The 18568-nt window shown below is 42.4% G+C and overlaps 1 protein-coding gene across 4 annotated transcripts in view; it reads left to right on the forward strand.

Moving 5' to 3' along the window:
• The first annotated feature begins 220 nt into the window (after positions 1 to 220).
• The window catches only part of STAMBPL1 (STAM binding protein like 1), a 36638-nt gene continuing 18290 nt past the window's right edge, over positions 221 to 18568 (forward strand). The window contains exons 1-2 of one of the 4 annotated variants that reach the window (XM_042856836.2): positions 221 to 654; positions 18189 to 18272. In XM_042856836.2, coding sequence (XP_042712770.2) covers positions 223 to 654; positions 18189 to 18272 — 516 coding nt within the window. In that variant the 5' untranslated portion in view covers positions 221 to 222. The remainder of the gene's footprint in view (positions 655 to 18188; positions 18273 to 18568) is intronic. The other 3 variants (XM_005292509.5, XR_255669.5, XM_005292507.5) reach the window with 3 other exon arrangements.

Here is an 18568-nt window from a genome sequence, read left to right on the forward strand (position 1 = left end):
TTGCCTTGCCACATACCTGTCCCATGCCTCGCGCCCTGCGGGCATCGCCTCCAGCCGGCCTCCCGCGGCAGGGACTAGCCCTACCCCGTGCTTTGGGGGAGGCTCCCTCGCCGGGGTCCCCTGTTCTGGCGCTGGCTCTAGCCGGGAGGACGGTGCCCCGTGACTCCCAGGCTCGCTCCCTGCAGCCGGACCGGCAGCGGGGAGGGGGAGGCTGTTCCTGCCATGCTGCTTCCTGAGTGGCAGGGCGGGCTGCGGAGCTCCTCCTCCCCGTGCCTGGGGCCGCGGCTCGGCTCACTGCGGCGGGCTCGCGTCGGTAGGCGCCGAACCGGCTCCGCTCTGCCGCAGGGGCCGGGGGCGCCTGTGCCCCGCACCGCCTTGGGCGTGGGGCTGCCCGGCCCCGCTGCTGCTGAGCGGGAGGGGCGCCCCGCCTGCGCGCCGAGCTCGCTGGAGCGCCCGGGGGGGACGCAGGCGGCCAGGCAGGGCATCCCCCTGCCCCGGGAGCCGGCTGCTGGCCGCCGGGAGCCACCCGCCTCAGGCTCGGCGGCCCCTAGCATCGCGTCCCGGTGCAACGCGCCTGCCGCTCGCAGCCCCCGCCCGCCGTCCCGCGGATGCGAGCCCCAGCAGCCTGCGCCGGGGGACCAGCCCGGCTTCCTGGTAAGAGCCTCCCCGCGCGCGCATTTGCCTCTCCCTCCAGCGGGGCGCTGCAGGGACTGGGGCGCCGCCGCCGGCTGCAAGGGCGCAGATGCGCTCGGAGCCGGCGTGGGGTGCGCTGGGAGGAAACGAAACCTACCGCATCTGGGGATTGCTGGTATGGAGGGGGGGTAAAACAGAAATCTCCCTAAAGGGTCAAGAGCTGTAGGGGACGGTATCTCTCCCCCACCCCCCTTTCCTTGTGCGCCTATTGTTATTGGCTGCAGGTGTAGTAATGGCACATGGGGTAGCCTGGGGTGCAGCCCCCTCATTGGTGCTGGAACTAGAGATGCTGCCACACCCCCTGGCTTGCAGTGTTTTCCATTATATCCAGGGTTTACAGTTTGGTTCAATGGCACTCAGCATCAGCAGCCGCACTGTACAAATTGTTCCAGCACCCCGGCCCCCGTAGGCAGCCGCACCAGGAATGTCCACGATCCAATAGCGGTGGCGTCCTGTTGTACCATAGCCAATTCAGGGTCATCAGAGTGCCTTGACCAGTGGCCCTGTGGTAGGGGCACTGGAACAATTTGTACAGTGGGGGTGCTGAGAGCCATTGAACCAAACTGTAAATCCTTTATAATGGAAACTACTTCAAGCCATGGGGAGAGGCAGCATCTCCAGGACCCCCAGTTCCAGCACCAATGCCCTGTGGAAAACAACAGCTGTAAGATGGCACCTATAGCATGCGCCTGGAGAAACTTTGAATAGCATAACCCTCGGCAGAAAGGGGGTCAACATCCATGTTAGCTCTTGATGTGCGAGGAGCATGGCTGGGGCATGGCCAGCTCTGACATGGTGTCATAACTTATGACACTACATTTTGCAGGGCTTGTAGTAGGAATGGCCCAAATTCTGCCCTCCTGTGTAAATCTAGGTGCAAAGTTTGATCCGATATTCTATAGTTTTTAAAAATATCATGGTAATAGATTTTTTGTTAATTGCACACATTCTTAGACCCTGTATATGGTCTGGGCACTACAGTGGCATAACTGCAAAGCTATGCTGCTATAGTATCTTAGTGTAGATGCTTTTTACATAGACGGAAGGGGTTTTGGGTCAATGCAGATAATCCAGTTTTTCAGGAAGCAGTAGATAAATTGATGGAAGAATTCTTCAGTTCAACCCAGCTTTGTCTACACTGGAGTTTAGGTTAGCTTAACTATGGCACTCAGGAATGTAAATTTTTTCACACCCCAGACCTGTTTTTAGGTCAATCTAAATTTTAAGCGTAGGCCAGGCCTTATATATGCAGTCAGGCAAAGAACAGCAGCATCATGATAATAGATTTTTTTTAAATTACATACACAATCACGCAAAGAACATTATCAGTTTGGAAAGTGGAAGAAGAGGGTAAAAAGAATGAAATAGAAGCAATATTTAATTGTAGTGTCTGGAAACCTGAGACTTTTAAAGTATGCAGGTTCTTGTACTGTGGTCCATCACCCTAGTATCTAAGTGCCTTCCAGTCTTGTATTAAGCAATGTGACTAACATCTGTCATGTGTTTGTTCTCTCATGCTCTCCCCAGGGGGGAAAGTGTGTAGGAGAGTGTTTTGTTTTGGAATTTATTTAAATATATTTATTTAAGTAGTCACATGTGGCTATGTGTTTGTCAGAGAAGGTACAGCCAAAGAAATGTGCCTTGCACTTGAAATGGAAGGTTCATGATGGTTCTTATTTCTTGGGAGAGTTCATTCCAAAGTCTTTGTCTGGGCCCCAAAAAGGCTTTGTCTCCTGCAATGATGAGCTTTACCCTTAATATGAGTTCCATTGTCTTCGTGGAGCGCAGTTGTTGACCATGGTATGTATCAGGGGCAACAGAAGATCCCTAAAAGTGAGGGGGGGCCACCGGCACCCGAACTGTCGCCCCAAGCCCCTTCTCCCTGAGCACCTGTGCTGCCTCTTCCCTGGAGCCCCCCTCCCCATCTCTCCTCTTTGCCCCCCCCCCCATCGCTCACCCTTATGGCTGGTAAAAAGTGGGGGGCATAGCCCTCCCACTTTTAAAAGTGATGGGGCCATGGCCCCTTGGCTCCTCCTGTTCCAGCATCTCTGGTATGCATCCTGAAGCTTAAATGGATCTTTTAGGTATCCTGGTCCCAGGCCATAGAGCACTTGAACATAAAGGCTAAGACCTTGAACATGATTCAGTATTCTATGAGAAGTCAGTATAGGGAATGGAGGACAGGTTTTAGCTCTTATGGTAGCCTATGTTGCTGAGTGTTGCAGGACTGGAGCACCCATCAGCCAAGCCAAGCTCCCCTCCCACACCCCCACTCCCGCCCTGCCAATCAACTCTTCCCCCTCCCTCCCAGCACCTCCTGCCCACCACAGATCAGCTGTTCTGTGGTGTGCAGGAGGCGTTGGGAAGGAGGAGCGGGGATGGGGTGTGCTCGGAGGAGGGGGGCAGAAAGAGGCAGAGTGGGGGGGTTGGGGCAAGGGGTGGAGTGGGGACAGGAAGAGTTGGCGAGGATGGGGGGATGGGGTGGAGTGGGGGTGAAGCCCGTGGCTGAGCACTCCGGGGGAAAATTAGAAGCCGGCCCCTGTGGTCCCATAGCCAACTTGAGATGGTAGAAAATGTTTCTTGTAGCTACTAATTAGTTATAATTGCACACATTTTACTGAACATATCACAGATAATATTGTGCCAATTAAAATAATTGTAAACATGAGATTTTTATTTTAAAATATTGTGATAATGAAATAAATAATGGGATGTAATGGCTTGATACTCCAAACATACATACGAGTAACTTTACTGAATTGAGTAGTATAATAAGACTTCTCATGTGAGTTAACTAGCATGCATAAAATATGCGCAACATCAGGTCATAAGGCATTTCCTGGAAATTGATTACCATCTTAGGGAAAATTGATAGCCCAAGGTGAAAAGTTATAATTAAATCCTGGGCTGTTGAGGGAATGACAAGGCAAATTTTGTTAAAGAAACTGTAAAAAAGTTTGATAAAAATAAATACTGAGCCTTTGTTTTCTTTAACATTTAAACAAACAGGTTTCTTTGTACTTGTCTGACTCACATGTTATTTCCTTGTCAAATGTTATATTGATATTGTGTGTTACTTTCTAATTAATGTATTTTTCTTTATTTTTAATAAATAGATAAATGTTAATCTTTCAGAAAAATTTCCTGGTCACAATTTACAATGTTAATGAAATTATCACTTCATTATATCAAAGCAATGGGTGCTTGCTGTTAAAATTCCTGGTAGTTGGATATTATTTCCTGATTAAAAATAATTAAAAATGAATCAGAAACCAGCTGTATATTATTTTTAAATAATACTTTTATCAATAAGATGATTTTTGCTTGACTGAAGGGAAAATGTTTTCTGCCTGTTCTTCCATTAAAGTATTGGAGAATTAGGGATACAGCTCCTATAAACAGTAACTACCAATTAAATCTCCAAGTTGACAGTGGTGAAGGGCGGGATTATCACAATATCCCAATCTTATTTATTAGGGACTGGAAGAGGAGACCAATATTGACCATATGTCCTATATGAATGCAACACTATACAGAATAATAGCTTACATTTATGAGTAGTTACATTATTATTTTTTTCAGTTCTCTGTAAATTGTAGATTCTTCTGTAGCTCTGATTATCAGGTCAGAGGAAATGTGCAATATGGGTATTACTGAAGTAGAACACCTTTGTCTTAGGAAAGAAAAGTTAATTGTGCCATTACTACCCATTGACACAAATGTCTAGTTTCTCACAGAATTGGTTGAATAATGTTTGTTAAAAAAATGATTTGACAAATATGATACGTAGTGAATATTTTTTTAAATTATTTGCCTGGCTCTGTTAAGTAGTCTAGAAGTATAATCCAGTCACAAGTGCCTTAAAAACACTATTCACAAGCCAAATTTAAAAGGATGTACTTTGCTCCCATTTTTTTAAAAGTACATGTTTACCCTACCTGTATATAAAATGAATTATCCACTAATCAAAGTGCCTGAAGTGAAAGGGACTACTGATGTGCTTAAAGTTAAGCATGTATATAACTGTTTGCAGAGTTGTGGCCAGAATTCACACCCTCAGCAAATATATAAAAAATTAAGTGATACAAGTATCTGCCAATTTTTTTTTTTGTAAGAAAAATAGTACTCATTAAGGCACTCTAAATTCTTCTGTACGTGATTTTCAGTGTGCTTATAAACATGAAATATTCTGAATCATCTAGGATAAATCATCTAGGTCAGAGGTTCTCAAACTGTGATCTGTGGACCACCAGTGGTCCGTGAGTTCCATTCAGGTGGTCTGTGGATAGTTCCCTCTAAGGTGCCCGCCTGGGCAGCTGCACATGAGAGAATGAAGGGCAGGTGTATCTCCACTAATTAGGTGCCTGGACCCTGGAGAAGATGCACATGTAAGGTGAGGTGGTGGCCTTGGGGGCAATACGGGGTAGGTGGTAAAGTGCAGTGGGGTGAGAAGAGGGGGTGGGGGGAATTTGGGATGTGCAGGGCTGCGGTGGCCAGAGAAAGAGGTGACTTTCCCCAGCTTGGGGGCTGCGGCTGCCGGGAAGAGACAGCCCTCTTTCCCAGCCCCCAGCTCAGGGGCTGCCGTAGCAAGGGAGAGAGGGCACATCCATCACATTAGAAAGGTAAAACTACTGATATGAAAATATGAGTTGTGTGCTTTTATTTGTAGAAAAAAAAGTTAATTATTATTGTGTGTATTTTAGATCATGCTTTTATCCAAATCGCTTTACAATAGTTAGCTAATGGTACAAACAACATTTGGAAATCTAATTAAGTGGTCTGTTGAGACCCTCAGCAATTTTCAAGTGGTCTGTGAAAAAAAAGTTTGAGAACCACTGATCTAGGTTTATTGTTGTAGTAAACTTAATATTTTAGAATGGGAACGGCTAACCGTGGCCCCTGGGAGCTTCAAGTGGTCGTGCCTGCGGATGCTCAGGTAAACAAAGCATCTCGCGGCCTGCCAGGGGCTTACCCTGAACAAGCTATGAACCAAGTTTGGGAACTCCTGGTCCCATTGGATAGATAGAAAGATTAACCTAAATAATCTATACAGAAGCCCATGGAACCCCATAAGATTGGGTCCCTAATCCATGAACTGTTGGAACTCATTTACAAAACATTTCTTAAAACATTACATGAATATATTGTCTCATGCTATACAATTAGAATTTATAATCCCTATTCCATGATGAGATATCTTTGAGCTATAATGTATCTTAATTAAAACTACACCTCTACCCGGATATAACGTGACCCGATATAACAGGAATTCGGATATAATGCGGTAAAGCAGCGCTCCGGGAGGGGGGCGGGGTTGCATGCTTTGGTGGATCAAAGCAAGTTCGATATAACGCGGTTTCACCTATAACGCGGTAAGATTTTTTGGCTCCCGAGGACAGCGTTATATCGGGGTAGAGGTGTATCTTTAGATAGGTGTTTTCCTCAAAAAGCATTTTATCAAAAAAATCCGATTTAAATTAAAAAAAATCCGAATTTTTTTATTTTTATTTTTTTAAATCATTGATTTTTATCCACCCTGCCTAGGAGCACTATTCATAGATATAAGCTCACTGTGCTAAGTCAGTCTCCCTGAAGAAGACAGGGATACTGCCTTGAAACTATGCAACCAGCAAATCTGCAAGGAATGCTGCTTCCAACACAGCAGGTCCTAGCCATCTATGAAGTGTGCCAGTCCCTCCATGCTGCTCTTTGCCCCTTTCTCGTTTACCTTTGCAATGCAGGTCTTCCACCCCTTAGTAGGTAACAAGACACACTATGAAGATTAATTTTGCAAGTGGTATTTTAACTTCGTTGATGCTGGTGGCACCATTTCTGGTGGTATTTCTGCTGCTTAGTCAAGGAATTTGTCATGTGAAAATGATTGTTTCTTTGGCTTCCCCCACTCTCTGGCCTGACATGTCCCCCCCTAAGCTGTGATGCCCTACCTGTGCAGTGGTCTTTGGGAGGGACTTTAGCAGGTCACTGAGGGGAAGGAGGCTGATGAATTTTAGCTGACACTTCTACTCTAGCCCATTTTCCTTGATTTTGGGGTCTTATCTGCCACTCTGTGCCTTTTTGTTTTCCTTTGGGGATTTTGACAGTGGGATTTTACAGACATAATTTTGATGGACCACTGGAAAGATGGTGTAATGAGGCGTGTAATGTAAATATATGAATGGCTAGTTCAGAATGTTGTTACTCCTAAAGGAATATCTGCTTCATGAAATTCTGGCACTGGTGATATTTATCAATGTAGTAAAAAAATCCTTTTCTGCTTGTCTTTTGAGATCTTTGTGCAATGTTATCTGAGGAAAAAAATACAACTATTAGTTTGACACCACAAGTCAAGAAAAGAAGAATTCTCTTAATAACTTACATGTTAGTGGCCAGCAGTTAGCATTCTGAAAACTTTCCCTTAGGAATGACCAGCTGCTTGCCTCCCATAAAGAAACTATTACAGAGTATCTTAATAAATTTGAACCTGGTCACGATTGGTTCAGAAAGCTCAAATGAACAGGCATTGTGTGGGTTTTCCATAGTTTCTGGGAAGGCGTCCATTCTCCTCCCTCACTAAACTTTTGGATCATGCCACCGCCGCTACTACAGCTCAGGGCCCTTCGCTCATCCAGGGTGTGATGAGACATGAATTTCTCAGTGGATCTACTGGCTGCACACTTCCCCCAAAGGATGCCTTTTTTGCCTTCAGAATTTGGCCCTTTAGTGAACTAGTTTATGATAATTTGCTTCTTCAGTAGCGTCAATATAAAGGTGGAGAGCATGTGTACTAATATGCAGTTATTTATGTACAAGTCCCCAGCTGTCTTCTTTAGAAACTATATGCACATAAAGAATGTAGGATAATTATTAAAAAATATGTGATTTGTTTGAAATGCCAATTAAAATACTAAGATTTGGAGAGCCAAATTTCTGTTCTGGAAGTCAGTCTTGTTCTCAACTCCAACTGAGGTAAATAAGTATTTGAGGGCAGTATTTGGCTGTAAGATAGAGAATTTGGTTTCAATTGGTTTGGCTGTGACCCCACAAGGATAGGGGATGCTGGTTCCAACCCCGTATGTGCTGGAGGGTGGGTGGTGTCACTGGGGATGCCATCAAGGAAGGCTATCTTTAATTAATGATGAGATCTCTGTAGGTGCAATCTTGGCAAGAACTGCACAGCAGATGTCTTGAAACCAGAAATAAAAAGTTGACTATTTGTCTTGCTGTTGTCTGTGTTCATGGAGTGTCAGGAATCTTAGCGCTGTCCCTGTGCCAGACTGGGCTCTGCTTGCTTTCTGGGCTATACTCCTCAGCTGTATTCTCCCCACCCCACAGCAGCTTCCCCTCCATTTCTGGATGGAGACATGACCACATCTACACGTCATTGTGTTTTAATCCTTCATTTTAATCAATACCTGTAATCGTATGCGGGGGGGGGGGGGGAGAAGCGGGGTTTAAAAAGTGATGTAGTCATTAGAAACTTTATATGTGATGTATTATTAGAGCTGAGCTTCACAACATTATGCATAAAATAGATGACGATTAGAGTCCTGCTTTACACTTTAAAGCTATGTAGAATGAGGTTTACTACTGTCTTTGTCAATGAATTCAAATTTCACTTTACAATGACTGGAATTTCTGTTTTCTTAGCTGTGGTAATTTTTCTTTTGCCTATTAAGCCATTTTGCATATCAACTGAATCAATATGCTGAATTATAAACATGTGTCCGGAATTTTTCCATTTCATCTATCTGCCTTTGTTAACAATTGATTTCAGCGGCTGCGTCTAGTGATCTACGAATTGAGCATGTAGATACCACAAGGCAGGAAAAAACTGAAACAATACAGGCCTCATAAAGTTAAGAATGCGCGGAATAATCTGGGAATATAAAGATAACTTTAATATGTTGTTGTTAGTGCCCAATATAGCAAATGAATGGTCTGTGATTTACATTGAGTGGAAATGAGAAAATCAGTAGTTAATGAGAAACTAGTTTTATTATCATGGACACACAATACAGCTGAGTAAAAATTGTGTTGTCATTCTCCAGATTGCTGATAACTTGATTTGTGTGCTATTAGCAGTATTGCAGCTCGATATCAGAGCCCTTGGACACACTGTAACAAATCCTTCTCATTGTGTTGCTGAAGTATCTCTGTTTAAGAGTCAATCTTAAAGTGGTAACAGTGGTATGTAAAAAGTGAATCTGTTCCAGAAAGAAATCTGTCGTTAGAAAACAAGTAAAATAGATGATCTCGCACCAAAAATGTCACATCTGAATTGAACTTCAGTAGCTTTCTTACTCTGAAGAATTGCAGACTAACTTTAAAGTATAAGTCTTGGAAGGGCTTATTACACCCTTATTCAGCTGCTTTTAAGGAAAAATCTATTTTAATTTCACTCACATTTTCTTGTAGAAGTGAAGTTGAATTGTGTGACTGTAAAGAATAGCACAGAGAGGTTTAATCACTTGGACAAATGGCGCCAGGCTTATGCCCCCTAGCACTGCACATAGGGTCCTCTCCAGGTAGGATCTCCCGCTTTGTGCTAATTTGCCATTGCAGAACCCTACCCCTCTGCCACTAAGCCGGCAAAGAAGCCTTGCTGTATAGTACAGGTTTAGGGTTGCCAACTTTCTACTCACACAAAACCAAACACCCTTGCCCTACCCTGCCCCTTCTCTGAGGCCCCGCCCCCTCATTCCATTCCACCTCCCTCTGTCTCTCACTCTCCCCACCCTCACTCATGCACTCATTTTCACCAGGCTGACTCAGGAGGTTTGAGTGTGGAAGGGGAGAGGGCTCTGGCTGGGGGTGTGGGCCCTGGGGTGGGGCCAGGGATGAGGGGCTTGGGTGGTGTAGGAAAGTGCTCTGGGCAGGGGCCACAGGGTTCAGAGTGTGGGAGGGGGCTCTGGGCTGGGGCCAGGGGGTTTTAGTGTGTGGGGGGGAGGGCTCCAGCTGGGGGTACAGACTTTGGGGTGGGGCTGGGGATGAGGGATTTAGGGTATAGGAGGGTGCTCCAGGCTGGGACCAAGGGGTTCAGAGGGTGTGGAGGGGAATCAGGGCTGGGGCAGGGGGTTGGGGCATGGGAGGCTCCGAGTGGCACTTACCTCAAGCAGCTCCTGGAAGGAGCGGCACATTCCCCCTCTGGCTCCTATGCAGAGGCGTGACCAGGTGGCTCTGTGTGCTGCCCCGTCCACAGGCATCACCCCTGCAGCTCCCATTGGCTACAGTTTTTGGGCAATGGGAGCTGCAGAGCTGGCGCTTGGGGCGGGTGCAGCATTCAGAGTCACCTGGCTGCCCCTACACATAGGAGCTGGAGGAGGGACATGCGGCTTCTTCCAGGAGCCACACAGATCACAGGAGGCAGGAGCCTGCCTTAGTCCTGTTATGCCGCTGACAGGACTTTTAATGGCCCTGTTAGCAGTGCTGACCGGAGCCGCCAGGGTCTCTTTTTGACTGGGCATTCCGGTCAAAAACCAGACACCTGGCAACTCTATACAGGTTATGCACAGAGGAGATGGCAGAGACTGGGCAGATATGGGTGGAGGCTGGGATGAAGCACTTCATCCCTCTTCTGGTTCATGGAAATTATATGAAAAGAATATAACCCTGCCCACTATAATGTCTCTTGTATTGCTCTCCAGCTTTCCAGTGGAGGTGGTCATAGGGACTGCCAGGGCTCAAGGGAGACCTGCTAGTCAGTTCAAATGGGGTTGTGCTGCTGACTAGAAGCACTGGGTGCAGAACCTGCATGGAGGCAAGGTTCTCTAAATGGATGACATGGATTCCTGGGGATCATCCACACTTATCTTCCATCTAAATTAACAGAACACTGCCAGTGTGGGCCGAAAGAGTTAAAGGTGCCAGCTACTGTCCATGATTAAACACTTTGGTACATAAAGGCTTCAGCCTGCTTAATACCACAGCAAACGCACTAGAAAATTAATCAGTCATGACTCATGGACAGATGCTTTCCGACGGTTGGTCGGCCCCAACAGCTATTGCTCTGGATTCTGACTTGCCTCCCTGGGCAGAGACATCATTTGGTTGGTGTGGTCCGGTCCCTCTCTTTCACTGGTCCTTCTCTGGCTGAGCAGAACTGGATAGGCTGTCTCATCTCGCCATGATGCTGCCATGCAGTTAGTTTCAGGATCAGGTGAAAAGCTGAGAGAGAGAGGACAGCTGGAAGATAGCATGGGCGAGGGGCAGAGTTGGAGGGGAGATGGGCTGTGCCAAAAGGGGCACACGAAGGAAGGGAAGACAGAGCAGGATCTCATCTGTATCATGTTGCGACCCTCACTGATGCAGCAGCTATGGTCAGGAGTGTGTCACTTTCTGGGCAGTATAATGAAAAATCTCTTCACAGTGGCTGTTGTAGTGTTGGTAGTTGTGTTCCCCCCATTCCCCAAAAAACTCTTTTAAAGGGCCCCCAAAAGGGGTGAAGATGGAATAGCTCATGCCCTCATTATTTTGTCCACCAATTAGGTCTAATTTCTGGTTCCACCTGCCTCTTATTTACCAAACATGATCTTAATACAGTCCTTGCACAGTATCAGTAGACCTCTTTGTTTAAATTAATTTAGTCTTTCTATCTCCTTCTCACATCTTTGTCTGAAACAGGCTGTTGCTCTCTTTATGCTAACTGAATCATTCTGGTAGTGAACACTTATTCCAAAAGCCCATGTTTATTTATAGACAGCCATCTTCTGTACAGACTGAACTGTTAGGAGGCAGCTGTTGCTGTTTTGATTATCTTCAAGTAATCTATAAAGACAGAGTTTCTGTCACATGACTTAAATTTTCAAAGAAGCCTACATTATTTAGGTGCCTACCTCCTATTGAAATGCAGTGGAAGATGGACACTTAACTTCCTTTGGCTCCTTTGAAATGCTCAGCCAGCCTGTACTTTCTGTACAAACTATTTATTTTTACTCTTGGGTTTGATACAGTGGATTTTAAAAAGGTAGGGCAATGCCATGCCACTAATTTTTAAGAATACCACCTATGGTAATCATGGTCTTATTTAAAAGTTGTTGAGTCAGTTTGGGCCTGTAATTAGGAGTTTAAAAGTTTCTTGTGTTTTTGTATTTTTCCTCATTAAATTGATGACTTCAGTAGTGACTGAACTCTTTTCCTAGATGCACACTTTTACACTAGAAGAAAATCTGCATTTTTGATACATCTTGGTCATTATAACATTTGTAATAAAATTGTGGTATGATGGGGTAGGTGCAGGGCAGAAATTGTAGGTGCCATGCTCTTTGTGAGCAAGTTGATGTTCTGTATGTAGCTACCAGTGGGACTGGGAGAATTTGCTTAATTGTTATACATATATGAAGAAATAGCCATTCAGTGATTATGTAAATCTTGTGTTCCATTTTTCTTAGGGCATTTAAGTAATCACTATATGGATTTGCACACTGTCTAGTTATTAAGAAATAACTGTATACTTGTTATGCAAATCTGATTTACTCTCAGCCAATTGAAGTGCCCAGGATTGGATAAGTGAGAAATATGTCAGTAGATCTATAGCATTCCAACACTCTTAACTGGCTGAGATGGTTCCCAGTTAGTATAATGGCTCATATCCCCTGCATTGGGGGTTTTACACTGGGTGGATTTGATTTAAATCACTAGTCAGGAAGACGCGATTTAATCATGGATTTCTAGATAAAAGTGCATTCTTGTTGGTTGTTATAACTTTATACATATTCTTCACAACTCAGAGATAGATGTAGGTTTCATTTTTAGAAGGTACACACTATACATTTTTAAGTGATATATTTTGATAACTTTTCAGATTAGTTTTATAGCTATATCAGAAAATGAATGATTGTTTGGTTATTTCATTTACCAAAGGTAATTGAAGCAGATAGTTCACCTCCCAATGACTTCATAAATATCTCCTATTCAATAGAATAATCATTAATATTTGAAGGATTTTCTTGCCATGCTGTATTAGGAGGAGAATATCACCAGGCATTTACATTGTTTTATTTAACTAAAACAACAACGTTATGTATTCTGGATTTTTTCTGTTCAACAGCTAACATAATATTTTAACAAAACAAGCATATGAATTTTTGAATTTAGTCTGATGAAGTAGGTATTCACCCACGAAAGCTTATGCTCCAATATGTCTGTTAGTCTATAAGGTGCCACAGGACTCTTTGTCACTTTGAATTTAGTTAAACATTCAAGTTTTTTAAAATCAGGTTTGTTTTTGTTAAAATTGTTTTTAACTAAAATAGTTAAATGAAATATTTAAAAAACCCAACCAACTTAAAAACAACAATAACAACCATTTTTGCTGTTAACAAGCATGTTATCTCTGGAGATGCAAATCCACAGTTTGAGAACTGCAAAACTAAGCATTTCTGATGATATCTTCTAAACTGAGCCCCATTGGGAAGATATAAAGATAATCTATACAGAAGCCCCTGGAACCCCATAAGATTGGGTCCCTAATCCATGAACTATTGGAACTCATTTACAAAACTTTTCTTAAATATTACATGAATATATTGTCTCATACTATAGAATTAGAATTTATAATGCCTATTCTATGATGAGATATCATTGAGCTATAATGAATCTTTATCTTTAGATAGGTGTTTTCCTCAAAAAGCATTTTATCAGAAAAATCCAAGTTAAATAAAAAAAAATATTTTTTTAAGAAAAATCATTGATTTTTATCCACCCTGGTTTTACATATTAACATAATTGTTTTCTATATCTGAAAAATGAATAAAACTACATTCCATTTCACTCAAAGGGATTACACATTTAAATTTCTCCTTGATCCTGTAAAGTACTTCATTACTCTTATTATTAGCTTGTATTTCAATAACACTTAGAGGCCCTAATCAGGATAAGGGTATTTCTTTTGCTGTGCACTGTACAAACATATAACACGTTCATGTGCAAATGCAAACAAAGCTGGCCAATGTCATTTTTTTTTAAGAATCTTAATCTTCTATATAATAGTAGTTGCTTCATTATTCGTTACACTTGGATACATTGGTCAGAAAGCATATTAGAATCCTTATAAAACATGCCAGTGCTTTTGTAGCCATATTTTTTTTGTTTGTGCTGTGTGTGGTATTAAGCATAACATTTGTGTCTTTTTACAGTAAATTTTTACAAAAATGTCAAGTTTGTCCTAGTACTGTATTTATTGTATCAATTTTAAATATTGTTCCCCAACCCAAATTGCCTTCTACATTGGAATCCATGAGGGTTTTTTTTTTTTTTTAAATCAAGTGCTTCACTATTTGTCTTGACTTTTCTGCTAACCTCTTTTGCTGTATCTTGGCACGGTGTGCATACGTGCAGGAGTTTGCTCTTCAAGGCTTTCACAAACACCAGTGCATCATTTGAGGAAGTGTGAGTTTCTGCTGCCAGCAGATGTCTCCTCTTAATATGCCTGAATTTGTAATTGAACTTTATTTCCTATTAACACTTCTTTATTTTAAAGACATTAATGAGGCAGATGTAACCGTTTAACTTAAACTTTTGTACTGTTAGTGTTAAGGCATGCTGGGAAGGTTGGGGCGGGGGGGGGAATTCCTTGATGGGTGTTTGTGGCTCCCTGAAAGAGGAATCTGTTTGTATGGGGGGGACCCTGTCCCAACAGAGACCTCTTCTGGGATGGTGGCAGACAAAGAGCCCATCATTGGTGGCCTTCCTGCTCCACAGCCGACTGCTTCCTGTTTGAGAATGGACTGTGGTGTGATCCAGGAAGGGGGGAACCTCTGTTCTTCTTCAGCAGAGGGTTCCACATGTGAGGCCAACATAAAATGATTTATTGGGTGGGGGCAGAGCAGCACTGATTGATTCATTTAGTGGTGGTTGGCATTATGGTTGGCTCAGTGTTCAGCCCTCCGGAGACTGGGAGCTCTGGGCAAAAGGAATGGGTGATACCTGACCAATGAGAGATGGGGCAGTAGGGGGTGTGGCTCAGGGTACCAGTATGTTTCAGCCTGGCTAGTAGGAGTGGGGGAAAGTGTTAAAGCTGTGGGGGTACATTGTCACCACTGACCCATGTTGGATTCAGACCAGGAACCTAGTTATGAAAAGATTGTCCTTCTCCTGAACCGGCCACTTCTTTAATAAACTTTTACATTTTATAAGGAGAAAGATGTTTTTAAAATGAAATTTAATCTATTTTATCACTCAATCAGTTCATTGTAATGCAGATTTTATCTCAGACACATGCCTATGCACATTTTTTTGTTTGTTTGTTTGTTTAACAGACTTATTGGAGTGTTTCACTTCTTGTTTAAGGTTGGTTGTGTGGGGTGGGGAATACTATTTTTGATCTAAGGTAAATGCTCATTCCTGATATCTATCCTGTATCAGTTTCTATCCCCCCCTCCCCTCCACACTTCCCCAGTTCCTTAAAGAGTGAATAGTAATGCTTTTGAAAAATAATAGAACTGTAGCAGGGTAGACTTAAAATTAATAATTAGTTCCTGCATAATAGATGAAACACTGAAGTACTTGCATAGGTAAAATGTCTGTTGTCTTCAGTGAGGGATTTCCTAAGTAAGGACTGTTGGGTTCAGGATTTGATCACATTTTATAGATTCTGTGCAGATACACAGAAAACACAAAATATTGAGCTTTGGATTTGACCGGTAATTGAAGGAGGGAATGATTTCATACCCTTTGTTTTAATATGGATATATATTGTAGTAAGTTTTGATCCTTCAGAGGCATTTGCTTTCTGTGCCACATAAATCAAAGAGGACTGGATTCTGTCTTTCATGCTGAAGATCAAAAAATACTTCTCCATCTCCACCAAGGGAATCTGTGGGGCTGCAGGGGTAGAAAAGCTTATGAAAATGAGCTCCTTGCCTCCCATTATTTTTGTCCTGATTCTTGACACTGGCTACAGTACTGTAGTTCCAATAGTCTGGCTGAGCTGAGTGGGTCTGCATGAAGCTGGCCAAGGGCCCCTTTAGCCCTTGATATATTTTAGAGCAAGTAGCCTGCTGTATTTTAGAACAAGGAGCCTGCTGTGCCCAGCTGCTGAGGCCTCAAGGGTCTGTTCTACAAACCAGGAATAGGCAGTGTTCTGGCATTCTCCCTTTCCCAAAATACAGGGTGTGTGTGTGTGTGTGCGCCCCTTGTAAATCCTTACAGTGGCCTGATTTTCCAAGGTGCCAAGCACCCAGCAGCTACCATGGACTTCTTTTTAAAATTTGATTACAGAACCGTGCATTGAAGTCACAGTACAGCTTATTGAACAGTAGTAAAGACTGAGCCAGGAAACATGACAAAATAACACTTTGAAGAATAAATCTGGAGACTTTACTGGCTTGTCTCTAGTGTTACAAAGCAAACAAAAAAAACCCTCTCACTTAGCTGAGGGCTATTGTGATTGATTGGAAGATGATTAAATTCACTTGTGTAAAATCTGTTCATGTTAAGGTGATCTTTTTAGTTAACAGAATTCAAAATTTCCCCTGAATAAATTGACTTCTGCATTTGATATCTAGGTTCTGTAAAAGAAAAGGTCCCTCTTTGCAACATGTAGCAAAACTTCTTGCTTTATAAAATTTCGTGGATTTTTTTTTAATGTCGCTCTTTGGATGGAAACACTTCATGGAACAATCATACCTAACTCATTACAGGAACATGGTTTATTCTTGAAAAAGATTTCACTACTTATAGTATTCCATGTTAGTATATGGAGCACATTTTCACTTTTACATATAATAGGAGATTCTCACATGAAACACGAAGCATCATATTACAATCAGGTTTCATAGTTGTGTTTCTAATGTCCTGTCTTGAGAATTTTAATTTGGCTGAAGTTTAGAATCTCTAGACTAGAACTATTTTGGGGGGTGTAAATACAACAGTAAATGTGAGTGAACCAAATTTACATTTTGGATCCAGTTTTCAAAGTAGCATTGCAAAAGCATGCAAGTATTTTGCACACGTCTGCTTGAAAATGTACACCTTAAAGTCCAATTCACAGACTCGTAGCACATCTAGCAATGATTGTAAAAAGAATCAGGGCTGGCAGTGGAAAAAGGGGATGTACCCAAGCAAGAATATGTAGTCAGTAAGACTTATTAGGTGATTATAATGACTGCAACAATGTAGAATTAGTTATCTAATCAAAGGGAATAAGTGGATTAGTAAAGGAATTTACAAGTAAATCAAGGAGGAAACAAAACAAAAAAGAAAGAAAACTGGCCAGTTAATAACTGGGATGAAATTGTTGACTCTAAAATGGTTAAGATAATGGTTAAAACTAAAGGCTGACCTAATAGATATGATTAGTTTTTGAGAAGCAAAGACAGGAAATAATGGAGTCACAGAAAACATAACTAATTATTTTATTCGTAAAAAGGCACAGAAAAACAGCCCTAGGGGCTGCTTTAATTTCTGCTAGGGTTCAAACTAGCCTCCAGAGAGGGAGAAGTCCACATTAAGTCTTTGCTGCAACTCCTCGTAGTCTGGGGCTTCTGTGATGAACCAGTCTAGCCTTTAGATGTTTGTAATGTGCATTTTCTATATTGCACAAAACCTTTGACATTCAGGACCAATCTTCTAGCTTGAGCACTGAAGTGTTAGGAATTAGAGCAGCCACCTTACCAGCTTCAGATTCATATTAAAGTATAACTTAATGAATCATTTCCTTGTCAGAAGCAGTTTTTGCTGATCACCGCAGCACTTTTAAATATTTGTCGTACTTGTTACTATTTGCCTTTACTGACGGTTTGCCTTTACTAACTCATATCTCTTACATGCTGAGTGCAGTTTTCGATCACTTCTTGCAATTGACCAGTGCTATAGAAATGGTTCAAATAGTGCTGGAAAGATTTCATATACTTTTAGTTACTAAACATGTAGTTTCCAGATTAAGGTAGGACAGTTGCCTGATTTAATTTACAATTCTAGACCTGCTAGAAAAAAGTGCTCAAATTCACACTGTACATAGATACATTTACCATGGCATATGCAGATGGAAAAACAAATGCACTTATTAGTCTCTGAACTTTTGATTTGGACTCTCCTCCCCCCCTCCCAGTGTTTGAAAAGTAGTAGTTTATCATTTTAATTACAACTTAACAAAATATGATCAATTTATTTTAAAACTACTTAATATACTGTTATATACTGAGGCCACCTGTAGTAACATGTTTATTAAAATGCACAATTTGACTTGTTTGTGTTGTGTTCGATTTTAAACTGTTATGGTACTTGGCATGGCATAAGAACATAGATAGATGTTTGAAGATATTTCCAGTTAAAATGACTTCATTATCATATTTCATGTTAGCACATGGTGACAATCAGAATATTTGTACTGAAGTTCCTCTTTGCCCAATAAACCATGACTTGTGGGCCCCGGGGGGGGAGGGGGGGGGGGGGGAAAGGGGTAACTTACTGCTAACACTGAATATTGCATTGATTTTTTTTTTCTGCCCTCCTCCCCTGTGCCCCCCCCCCCCCCCCATTTTGTTCTTTGTGACCAGATGGAGAGATTGAAAAGAAATAGTAATCTTCTTGGTTTGCAGACCGTGGGCAACATGGAACAGCCATTCACTGTTAGTTCATTGGTATGTATTACATTTTGTTATTTAATGCTTTGGCATCCAGAGTTTCAAAAAAGCAGCAAACTATCTGACACCACCCACACTAGTTTAGTTGTGCTGACCACCAGCTCATGGGTTTTTCCAAGGTTCTAACCACCTTTCCTGCTACCACCCTTATTCTCTGCCCAGCTGCCCCTTTGCATGGAGTGTAGCACGCTGGAATTTAAATATTTTTTAAAAATATTATATTGAATACATTTGGTTTGTTGGGTTTCTCCCTCTTTTAGTTACTGTGCACTTCCTCTGGGTATGTGTTTGTA

Source organism: Chrysemys picta, chromosome 7 (assembly GCF_011386835.1).
Source record: "Chrysemys picta bellii isolate R12L10 chromosome 7, ASM1138683v2, whole genome shotgun sequence".
NCBI classification, from domain to species: Eukaryota; Metazoa; Chordata; order Testudines; family Emydidae; genus Chrysemys; species Chrysemys picta.